We start from the raw sequence: 12680 nt of genomic DNA, 5'->3' as shown, positions 1-12680 counted from the left end.
ATGTTGAGGTCTATGAAGTTGGATGCACATATCGGAAAATAAATATTGTTATGTAATGATTATGAGCTTATTTGGAATCATTGGAAGGATGCTGTGGGGTTTAGTTAACATATTATTAAGAATATTAAAAAAGGCCGAATTAAAAAAATATTGCCTTCAGCAAAATTCATTGATTCATTTTTTCATCAAATGTTCCTTACCACCCCTTCTCCTTTGAGCGTGGTATAATAAATGTAACACACTTAATCATACTGAAAATAAATCTTGATTCAGAGCCTCTCAGTAGCTTCTCTGGACACTGTACATTCTACTCAAAATACAAATACAAAAAAGTGCAAGTGGAAGTGTTCAAATAACGCTAAGTTGAGGACCGTTGCAAAATTCTAGTTTGGACGTAACAGTCAAAGAATTCCAAAATCTTCACATCTCATAATTTTAAGTTGATTAAATTCGTTTAACGTTTTGATAATTTCAGCATTCCTATGGAAAGCGAAAATGTAAAATCTATTTCCTCGAATCACTTACTTGCTCTTTAATTAATCAACGAGACCATCCATTAGCATTGTTCGGCATCACAATCATCTCAGCACTGCTGCATTAGCCGCCCCGTCCAGCAGACCACATCCCAACTCAAGACAAGCGAAGCATAGAAATTAACCAGCAGCGTACTTTTCAAGGTTCACACTGAAGCACAGCGAGAGCAAAATGAAAATAATAAGTCATAGCTTCGAGCGTGTCAACGCGCGCCTGATCTCACCGCCCCTAATCTCGGGAATGAATTGGATTTTTCCTCCTCAACCGGACTTAGCGCTCGCAGCGGCATCTTCTAACTGCTATAAGAGGGACGAACCCACTAACTGGTCGCTTCACTCCGTCGTAGAAAGAAATGCAAAAGATGCTATCTCGTCACACAATGTCGTGACCATCCTCAGCGCCGAACGCGCGCACTGCACTCGAGACTGTGGACTTAACAGGTTAATTGTGGGATTAATTTCAAATTGCAATTCGTCGTCGTCGTCGTCATCGTCGGTTGACCCCCCTATTATTAGCAACGTCGAGATCTGTTTCGAGGTTAGCAAGAAAAAATGTGATAAGATATTATAAATTACAACCCACCGCACGAGAGTAAGCCGCCCCCCTGGGAGCATATTTTCACTTTTTCTTATCATCCCACACTGCAAAACCATGGTCGACAATGAAACGGAAGAAACCGGTTCGGTTGACCCCCGGACAATTGATCTTTCGCTATCCAACAACGCGGAGGCAAATAAATCACCTGTTGAACACTTTGCTCAAGTAAAATTGAAACCAAGATGACCGCGGCCGGCATAGCGCAAGCGGCAATAATGTTTGGCATGGGGCCACAATAATTGAAAGTTGCAATTTCTCCATTATTGAATTCATCCAACCGGACCAGACGGAACGGTGAGGTCAATTTGCGGAAACCCGTATAATCCGAATGCAAATCTGGTTTCGAGACTTTTCGGTAAGGCAGAGGGATTTAATGAATCGATACCGGATATTTTTGGTTTTGTTTTCCTCTTCGACTTAATTCCGGTGAATCAGGCGATTTGCTGGGTGGATGAGGGATAATAATATTGGACACCCATAATCGATTATGACGGATGATAGATCACGTAATAAATTTGAGTAATAGACCTCAACAGCCAGCGCAGATTTTCGGTGGCCTAAGGGAAATGAAAACTGAGTTGATAAATTTGAGAAATGCGAGAAGCGCACTTGGGTGGACAAATTGAATTATTTTCGACTAGAATTTTACATTCAGGTTCAACTTTTAGATTAGTCTCAAGTATTGGAAAAGTAAAATTAATATGCAACTGCCAAAAATTATGAGTGAAACGGACTTTAACTGCATCAGTTCCTATTTTGTCTGAGGCTTAAAGGGTGTATTCGATAAAAAATGGCACACCGAAAATCTTCTGTAACTTTAAACCATATGGGCGACCCATTGGTGTGTTAGAAAGCAGTCACGCTTACCACTACACCTTCCGTCGCATATGCTTTAAGTTGTTTATCCGAACCATTTCTCAAACAATAGATGGAATTGTTGTTTCTCAGAGCAAAGAAAGTTTCCTTATCCACTGTATTAACTTCTGCCCCCGAGTCGATTAAGAACTTGACTTGCAATCGAGTTAATCACTGAACGGCCGTGTGAGTCCATAGTACCGCGTTGTCATCCTAATTAATTACAACTTAATCCCACGGTTCAACATTTATTCCATACAACATTATTACTTTATAGCTACAACGATCATGTTTCGACTATTCTCAACTAGGTGCCGCTTCGGCGCACAGTTTTCCCGCTATAAAAGACCGACCACGGGCAACTATAAAAAAAAACGAACACATGATATTCCATCCTCCTCTTCTCCCACAGTGAACGCCTCGCTTTATGCCATCCCTTATTTGGCAGTGTAGTTTCTCTCTTCTCAACAGGCAGTTTAAATTGAGTTTAATATTTCTTCCCGAAATCAAAGTCGTCGTCGAAATTATGATCATGGTCATTGAATCCCGAATCGATGTACCTCCGGGTGTGAACCGGGCTGGAACTTAATGGCCTGCAGCTGGAAGACGGCCCCGGTTGAATGTCATCGTACCGGGAACAATGATGGTCACTGCCGGCCGTCCCTAGCGGTGACGTCGAACCGTAGTGTCTGCTACCCAAGCATGTGCATTGATGATGGGCACTGCACATGTTCTGCAGCTTGTGCAGCAACTCGGAATCGGGACTGTCACGCAGATGCAGCATTTTTGCCACGGAAGTCCGGAACGCTTGTAGCTGCGACAGGCGGTGATTTGTGTCCGCTAGTTGTGACTTTATTCGAGACATCTCCTCGCGGAGATGCTGATTTTGTTGAAAGGCAATCATAAGAATTTAGGTTCTGGAATTCAAAATCTAATACTCACCGTGATAGCATGTTCGTCACGCACCCTTCGCTCATGGGAACTTTCGACCGCTGATCGTGCTCGGGATTTATAGGCTGCCAATTGGCCAACCAATCTTTCCCTTTCATTTTCCAGCTCACAGAGACGTGCCTGCAGCTCGTCACACTTCCGGGCCCGTTCCAAGGCTGTTATTTTGTAGTCCGAAGCCTCGTTCAGCTGTGTCTTCACCTCCGACAACTGAGCCTTTACTTCACACAGCTGTTGAGCAGTTCTTTCGGCATTTTTCGAATTCTTCCGCGCCCTGTGAACAGCTTCGTCACGTTCCGTCTACAGATAAAAGGAAAAGAAGCGAGTAAACGATTTTCAAAACATCTAAATCGACCGCCAGCGGTGCCGGAAATGGGATGAAATGGAACGAAATCTACTTGCAACATCGTTTTCCCCCTAGCATTATCCTCGAGCAGTGCAATCTTGCGCCTGAGGAGCTCCAAATGCAGATCCCGCCGTTGCACCTGTTCCCTGAGGACGCGAACCCTCCGTTGCAAATTGTACTGTGCGGTACTCTACAAAATGAGAATGCATTTCTGGTTGCTTTACACAGTGACATAGTGGGAGTGGATGAGTGAGTGAATTGAATGTGATGGATGGAAAGAGTTTTCTTTATATACCAAAAATCGATAGTTTACTTCTTTCATTGGCAGATCGGTGCAGGAACGTTCTCGTCTCAACTTTGGCAAATGGCTGTGGTGATGGGAGTGGGAGTGCGAGTGATGATTGGCCAGTTCCCAGCAGTTCTGAATTGCAGCAAAACAACAAACAAGTAACGCTCAGTAAACCGATTCATGCTATTTTTCTTCCGATGGATCAGAATACCTTATCACAGATTCCATGCACGTGGTGGTCATGATGGGTAGCTAGCCGTTCGGCTCTCTCCAGCAGTGTTTCCCCCAGGATGGTGGTATCGCTGCCGGGGGCAGGGGGTTCCGAACACTCACTCCAACACAAAGCTCGGGCAAGTCGGACCAGGTACTCGCTGAGCTGTGGGTGAATGGTTTCAGTTTAATGAGAGTTGTGCTGGGATTGAATTTCGAATCACTTACAGTTGTGTGCTCCGCTCGAAGATGCTGCAACTCATGACAGGCCTTCTCCAATCGCTCTTCGACGCTCATCCGGTGTTGTTCTTCGTTTTTCAACCGGCAGGTAGTGTTTTCCTGATGTTCTCGATGGCGGGATGCTTCCTGGTGCAGTGATTCTTTGAGTTGTGCTGCTTGCTGTAATTTAAAAAAAAAAGTGTAACAACAGAGTACATGTATAAATTTCCACTTAGGGGTCATTCAATAATTACGTAAGCATTTAGGGGGGAGGGGGAGGGTTCAAATTTATAACGATCTATTATGATGGGGGGGGGAGGAGAGGTTCGTAAAAATCTTACGAAAGAAAAATATTGTTAGTGCAGCTCTTCAAATAACAATTTAGTAGCAGCCCAAGGCTAAAAGTCTGTTTAATAAAGAAAAAAAAAACAATTTAGTATTTCCTAAAGCTCCTGCCGTTTTTAATTATTCTCGTTAAACATCTTCTCTCAACAAGTTGGTAAATCTTAGCCATTAGCAGAAAGACGCTTAACACTTTTGGCTGCGATTTTTTCGTGTCTTTATTTGTTTCAAATTCAAAATAAGTTACATTTCATTTTAACCTAGGTGCTCCAGTTACTACAGTAACTTACCAGCCTAAATTGTTATTATATATATCTAAGTGTTTTTACATTGTTCACTCCCCTTGGCTAGTTTTTTAACCTGGACGTTAGTAGGCGGGCCTTATCTTATGCTTCATAGTGGAGCGTTGGAGACTGTTGGTTTAGGTCCGGCATCGTTGGCTCATGCCGTGACAAAATAGCGTCATGAGCATGCGATGAGGATTACTGAGCTTCCCCTCTCTGATGAACCATTGCATAGGAGAACCAAAGTTCTAGCCTGAAGTGATAGTATCACACTTGTTACTCCTTTATTTGAAAGCCGCGTTGTAGTACGCTTACGTATAGGCACTGACGTTGGGTGCGATACTGGCGGGTTTTGCCGCAAATCACTCTTATTTTATTTATTTTTACGCAGATAGATTTATTTGGGTTTGCAGGGGAATTATACTATTGAAATATTTCAGAAAGTGCCCAACAGTACTCCTTCTACTTGCGTGACAAGCTTTCGTTGTTGTTTTCATTGAGGTATTACTCAGGGAACAATATTAAACACCACTTTTGTACATGGTATTGCAACTAATCTTATATGTGCTTCATTTTGATTTGGGATAAGTGTTTGAACTATGGCTCGGGATTTCCACTGTGGCGTGCTTCTATTGTGACATAAGCATACGTAATATTGTGGGACGACATAGTGGAAACGTGTGAGCGTAGTTGAAGCATATACTCTATGTTATTTAAAAATCAGCTAGGAACTTACTTCAAAGTGAAGCATTTTAGTCACTTGAAGGTGTCACCTGGGACGAACTAATATATATTAAATATACGTCAAGGTCAAAAACAACTTAAAACACGTTAAATATTAGATTACATTCACAAGTGCAGATACTTAATAAAACATGGTAGGTAGATTAGAGATTTCAATGATTTATTAAATAAAAATTAAAAAAAAAATATATTTTTAGATATTTTAAATTAGAGATATCATAATCATCAAACGAACTTATATAAGAAAATTTAGACAGCTTAGTAGCATTAAGTGGATTGACAGAAGAGTTGGGATGAGGAGGGTCCGCTTAGGGAGGCAACTAGCCTTTAAAGCAACTGGCAACTAGCCTTTTCATGTATTGTCTGTTTATTTTGATTATTGCTTTAAAATATCAAATTGGTATATATGTGAAAGGATGAATCAGTGGGAGATGGATTTTCGGTTTCTTTACATTTAGCATCATTATGTGTCATTTCCTCAAAACTCCCAATAACCGGCCTCTTCAATCCCTTCCTTTTCCCATGGCGTTCAAGTGGTCCGCATAGACTATTCAGCCATTACTCTTCCTTTATCCTCGGCTTTGGATTGACTTGCGCTCCCATTGCCCCACCAAACGCTGCTAAATGAAAATGAAAAAATGAAAATGTAAAAACACTTTGTTCCTGCCTTGGCAATTCAGTATTTTAAACAGGTTTTTTTAAACCTGCATATCAGTATAACAATTGAAATCTTAAAACTAAATCTTATCTAAGTATAAAGAGAATTAATCGTTGCAATTGAGGATTGCAACGATTTTTGCCTGAAATTATTAATTATTTTGTTGGACATTTGTTCTAAAGTCTCAACATTCGAAATTCTATGCACTTCGGTAGTACTGTACCAGGGAGGTAACTTCATAATCATCTTCAGAACTTTATTCTGAATCCTTTGAAGTGCTTTTTTCCTGGTAGTGCAACAACTAGACCATATTGGCACAGCGTAAAGCATGGCCGGTCTAAAAACTTGTTTAAATATAAGAAGTTTATTCGACAGGCAAAGTTTGGATTTCCTGTTTATAAGAGGATACAAACATTTTATATATTTGTTACATTTGGCTTGAATGCCCTCAATGTGATCTTTAAAAGTTAATTTTTGGTCAAGTATTAATCCAAGATATTTCACTTGGTATGACCAGGAAATAGGAACTCCGTTCATAGTGACTATGTGACTACTACTAGGTTTCAAAAAGGAAGCTCTAGGTTTATGTGGAAATATTATAAGTTAAGTTTTGGAAGCGTTGGGAGAAATCTTCCATTTTTGTAAATAAGAAGAGAAAATATCTAAACTTTTCTGCAGTCTGCTGCAAATAACACGAAGACTTCTTCCTTAAGCGGAAATGCCTGTGTCATCAGCGAACAAAGATTTGTGGCAACCCTGAGGCAAATCATGGAGGTCCGAAGTGAAAATGTTATACAATTTAGGCACAAGAATGCTACCCTGAGGAACTCCTACTCTAACAGGAAGTCGATTAGTTTTGGAATTTTGATAATTTACCTGCAGAGTTGTGTCAGTTAAATAATTTTGTACTCGAAAAAACTGCACCAGACAAAAGTGTTCACCAAAAATTTATTTTAAGTCGAATTTTCTTGAAACTTTCAGGAAATGAACTTATACATATGGATTATGTTTCGGCATAATTACTTTATTAAATTTCCTTTCCATCGCTGAAAGTCCACACCTTTCCCTTAAGACCCCTCATTACATTTTGTGCAATGGTGGAGCCGACCTTTTTGGTCACTTTCATCCATTCTTTCTTCAACTCCAGCTCGTTCTTAAACACCTTGGACGTTTTTCGAACTTTGGCCTTCATTATGGCCCAAAATATTTCCACCGGACGAATCTCTGGTGAATTTGGGGGGTTGGCGGTTTTTGGTACAAAGACAAACGTTATTGTCTCTGTACCAATCCAACGTCGATCACGCGTAATGGCATGATGCCAGGTCTGGCCAAAATAATGTCTCGCCTCCGTGGGACCGCAGGAAGGGCAACAGACTCTTCTGGAGGCACTCGGTGCGGTAAAATTCGCTGTTGATGGTACCCATTGTGATGTACGGTTTACTCAGTTTACCGCATTGGCATATGGCCTGCCAGAGCAAGTATTTTTTTGGCGAATTTGTCCACTTTCTTCTTCCTTATGTCTTCCGGAACATCAAACCGTGATTTGGCAACGTAGAACTCCAGCCCCGGTATCTGCTTTGCGTCTGCCTTGATGTAGGTTTCGTCATCCATAACCACACACATCGGTTTCGTTAACCACTCTTGATACAGCTTCCTTGCGCGGAATTTGGCCGCCGTGTTTTGTTGATCACGCCGGTTCGGTGCCTTCCGGACCCTGAATACACGAAGCCCAGCTCGTTTCATGGTTTTCTGAACGAACCAGGCGGAACACTTTGCCTTCAGAGCCGTGTCGCGAATCGAAAGGTTTGGATTACGCTTGAAATAATCCAACACCTTCCGGGCCTTCAAAGGGTCAGCTGTCTTCGATTTTCTTCCGCTTCCAGCCCACCACTCGGTCGTCTGGGTCTCCTTAAACGATTTTACCACCCGAGACACAGTTGTATGGCTGATTCCCAGTTGTCTTCCGATCCATGTCATGGTCGCAGTCGGATTTTCCATGACGGCGCGCAAAAATCTTCGGCGATTTTCTTCTTGTTTCGATGACATCTCAATAACCATTGAACCGATTGTTATTTTGCACATGTAAACAATTCACTCCAAACTAGTTATACCCAGATTTTCATCAATCTTTACCCACGGATAAAAAAGTTACACACGGATAAAAATTGTGCATTTTTTTCAAGTACAAGCCTTATAGAGTGAAAAATTAAACTTTTTCAATTAAGCAATCAAACCTTCATGCCAAACACTGTCGAATGCTTTTTCTATGCCTAGAAGAGCAACTCCAGTTGAGTGGCCTTCAGATTTGTTTGAACGAATTAAATTGGTAACTCTTAAGAGTTGATGAGTAGTTGAATGCCCATGGCGAAATCCAAACTGCTCATCTGCAAAAATTGAGTTCGCATTGATGTGAAGCATCATTCTATTCAAAATTATCTTTTCAAAAAGTTTACTTATTGAAGAAAGCAAACTTATTGGGCGGTAGCTAGAAGCTTCAGCTGGATTTTTATCCGGCTTCAAAATTGGAACAACTTTTGCATTTTTCCATTTATCAGGAAAGTATGCCAAATGGAAACATATGTTAAATAATTTTACCAAGAAAGACAAGGTACTCTCTGGGAGTTTTTTGATGAGGATATAGAAAATTCCATCATCACCAGGAGCTTTCATATTATGAAACTTTTTAGTAATAGACCTTACTTCGTCCAAATCAGTCCCCCAGGAATCATCAAAAATATTTTCCCGAGAGAAAATATTCAGATAATCTCGAGCAACCTGATTCTCAATAGGACTAGTTAGATGCAAACTGAAATTATGGGAACTCTCGAATTGTTTAGCAAGTTTCTGAGCTTTTTCAAATTTGTGATCAAAATTTTACCGCCTTCTTTAAGCGCTGGAAAAAGACTTTTGAGGTTTTTTCAAAAATTTTGTGAGTTTCCAAAAGGGTTTGGAACTCGGGTCTAATTTAGAAACATTATTTTCAAAATTTTTGCTCCACAGGGCAGAGAAACGCTTTTTAATTTGTGTTTGCAAATCCCGCCAGATAAGTTTCATGGCAGGATCGCGTGTTTTTTTATATTAACTCCTACGGACATTTTTCAGACGGATCAAGAGCTGAAGATCGTCGTCTATAATAATTGAATCGAATTTAACCTCGCATTTTGGTACTGAGGCAGCTCTTGCTTCAACTATAGAAGTAGTCAGAGATTCAAGAGCATAATTAATTTCATCTTTGGTTTGCAAAGGAATGTTTGGATCGAAGTTATATTCCATGAATGTTCGATATTGCTCCCAATCAGCCCTATGGTAATTGAAAATAGAGCTGTTGGGATTAGACATTATTTCTTGGGATATATCAAAAGTTACTGGAAGGTGATCAGAACCGAAGTCAGCATGGGTAACCAATTGGCTACAAAGTTGACATGAATCAGTTAAGACCAAATCAATAGTTGAGGGATTTCTTGCAGAAGAAAAGCATGTTGGGCTGTTTGGATATTGAATAGTGTAATAACCTGCAGAACAATCATCAAACAGAATATTACCATTGGATTTGCTTTGAGCATTATTCCATGAGCGGTGTTTTGCATTAAAATCACCAATAATGAAGAATTTAGACCTATGACGGGTAAGTTTCTGGAGGTCACCCTTGAGAAAATTCTTTTGCTGGCCTACGCATTGGAATGGCAAATAGGCAGCTATAAACGTAAGTTGTCCAAATTTTGTTTCAACAGAAACTCCCAAAGTTTCAAAAACTTTGGTTTCAAATGAAGAAAGAATTTTATTTTTGATTCGTCTATGAACAATGATGGCAACGCCACCACAGGGTCCATCAAGACGATCATTTCTATAAATTAAATAATTTGAGTCCTTCTTAACCTTATGGTCAGGTTTAAGGAACGTTTCAGTTATAACGGCAATATGCACCTTATGAACTCTCAAAAAGTTAAATAGCTCGTCTTCATTATCTTTAAGAGATCGAGCATTCCAGTTTAAAATATTTAATGCTTCAAATCCATTACTGAATTTTAAAGTCATGACAATATTATTTGCAAATTTTACTCCAGTTTGAATAGCATCAAACATGGAGTTAGATTTAAGCATATCAGAAATCATGTCAATTAATGATTTCTGTAAAAATTCCATTTTAGGAGCAGTCCAAATTTTCAAAATTTCCGTTAGAATGACGTTGGTTAGTATTTTGATTTCTACTCGCTGCAATAGCAGCAAAGGTAGCTCTATTAACTCGCTGAACATTGTTAGCAGTGAGGGGAGTAGGTACAGATGAAAAATTTGAAGCAGGGGTGATATTTGTACCTACGAGTACGAATGTAGAATTTGTTCCTCGCTGACCGTTGTTAACAGCAGAGGAATTTGTACCTGTGTGGAAACGTGGAGCGTTTCCTACCTGTCGCTTAGAACGAGATTGTAGGATCGCTTTGCGAGTCTTACATTCCCAAAAATTGGGTTTGTGGTGTTCACCAATTAGAACATTTTAATTTCCTAGGATCTTCCTTCACAGGACAGTCGTCCTCTGCATGAGAGGAATCACCTCAATTCATGCATTTAGCTGGCATCTAGCAATTTTTAGTTCCGTGACCCCATCCCTGGCACTCACGGCACTGGGTGAGGTTTTGGAAGTTTCCTTCAGTTTTCCTGAAGTGTTTCCACTTCACTTGGACATGGAGCGTAAGGCTATCTTTTTCTAAGGCCTTAAGGTTGTTTAGTTCATTAGACTTGAAGCGAACTAAATAAACATCATTAGAAATCTCGTTGCGCGAATAGCCAGGACGGGATTTCATCTTCATTTTGATTACTTGGAGTGGCACAACTCCAAGTAATTTTGCCAGTTCATCTTTGATCTGATCCAGGGATTCACCACTGGGCAGTCCTTTCATGACAACCTTGAACACACGTTCAGTTTTGGTGCCGTAAGTTAAAAAAATTGTGCTGCTTCTCAGTAAAATACTTGAGAAGACATTTAAATCCGTCCAAGGTTTCAGCCAATACACGGCATTCACCCCGACGTCCAATTTGTAGTGAAAACTTAACTTTCACGAAATTCAAAAGTTCCATGCGAAGAGCATGGAAATCGGAAGTGGTTATCACAATAGGGGGAATCTTTTCCTTCTTGGCATTAAGCCGGGAAAGTTTACTAGAATTTTTCTTGAATGATGGATCATTCTCATCATCCATAAGCAAATCAAATTGATTGCTCAAATTAATTTCATCAGAAGGGGGATCAAGAGGTTGCCCTTTTCTTTTGTTCTTAGGCGCCATGGCGGCAGTAATTTTTTATCCAAATCGACTTCCAAGCAGATTACTATAAGAATCTGAAGGATCGAAGATGAATTTTCCAAATCGATATCTAAGAAGGATTACCTCGGGTAGGGTCCAAAAAAGGATCAAAGAGGAAAAAGGTAGAAATTTTACAGGTTTATTGAGCACTGAAAAGTGCTGTTTAAATTTGTTGTAGCTTTAGGTAGTAGTAACACTGCCTTCAGCAAAAAGCAAATAGATCCGCACGGCAAGAGAGCAAGATGCGGACTGATTTTCGGCGAATTTATGATCCTGCTTCACGTCATGGTTCTTCTCTATGCATGTAGCGATAATTTGACATAAGTGTGATCCGGCCAACGGAAGAATGAAGAAGCCTTATTGCTCTCGTTTGGGAATAGCAGCTTTTCGTAATATCAGTCGCTACGCAAAAATCGAATAGGTTACTGATCTGTAACTTTCTGTCCCAGCGCTTGGAACGTGGAATTTCCCAGGAATTTAAAAACGGATCTGCGTTTCCAAATTTCGATAGTGGTGGTCCTTCCAACAAGACCAGCGGAAAAACGTCTCCCGAAAATACTATTCACAACCTCAAAAAACATCTATGAGAAAAAATTACATGACGTTGAATTTTAATATTAAATACACATACTTTACTGCATAAAAATACACAAATTTTACCTCCTTTTTTTCACATATATAAAATATAAAAAAAAATGTAGCATTTAGCTGTAATGAGCATTTCCAAGCCAGATGCCAACCAATGGATGAAATTGTATATTATGTGGCAAATACAATGATACTCTATGCCCAGGGAAGTCCAGAAAATGTTCAACCCAAAAGAATTCCATGACCCGACCGGGAATCGAATCCGCTGCCTCCGGATTGGTAATACCGTGTCTTTTTAGGCTATCTAAGGTGCTCTGTCTAAATATTTAGCGTTCATTATCATAAGGTTCTAACCTGTATATTTGAGTCTTTTAATAGATTTTCTCTTTTGCTAATAAATCGGTTGAATCAAAATGTCTTGGTACGTTTGATGTTGCTGTTTATAGCTAATATAACCTTTTACTATACTGTATTTAAAAAACGGGTGGGGTTGTGTACAAGACACGACCGCAGGGTTGACGTAGACTACGTTAAACTGTGTAGTGAAATTCTCGTGAATTTTTTCTAGATATTGATTTAAAATACAGTAGAAGTAACCTATGCTTTAGGTCTTATGTACATTAGACCTGTTCATTTTAAACGAAATGTTCGGAATGTAACGGGTCAACCGTGATTACTGTTCGTCATGTTAATTTGAACTTTTGTGCAAATTTTCAGCAAAATCGGTGTTGATTTAGAGGTGCTTCTAGTTAATTTTATGTTTTCAAGGTA

The 12680-nt window shown here is 39.9% G+C and overlaps 1 protein-coding gene across 1 annotated transcript in view; it reads right to left on the bottom strand.

The window, feature by feature from the left end:
* Positions 1-2459: 2459 nt before the first annotated feature.
* The window catches only part of LOC135703859 (coiled-coil domain-containing protein 170), a 47498-nt gene continuing 37277 nt past the window's right edge, over positions 2460-12680 (bottom strand). Inside the window, exons 5-10 of the mRNA XM_065225210.1 lie at positions 4008-4178; positions 3781-3945; positions 3594-3701; positions 3333-3470; positions 2929-3234; positions 2460-2866 (exon numbers count right to left, since the gene is read on the bottom strand). Coding sequence (XP_065081282.1) covers positions 2474-2866; positions 2929-3234; positions 3333-3470; positions 3594-3701; positions 3781-3945; positions 4008-4178 — 1281 coding nt within the window. The 3' untranslated portion in view covers positions 2460-2473. The remainder of the gene's footprint in view (positions 2867-2928; positions 3235-3332; positions 3471-3593; positions 3702-3780; positions 3946-4007; positions 4179-12680) is intronic.

This window comes from Ochlerotatus camptorhynchus, unplaced genomic scaffold (genome assembly GCF_037179485.1).
Source record: "Ochlerotatus camptorhynchus isolate MF236.1 unplaced genomic scaffold, CSIRO-AGI_Acam_v1.1 ptg000222l, whole genome shotgun sequence".
Lineage (NCBI taxonomy): Eukaryota > Metazoa > Arthropoda > Insecta > Diptera > Culicidae > Ochlerotatus > Ochlerotatus camptorhynchus.
This window is presented reverse-complemented; position numbering and strand designations above follow the sequence as displayed.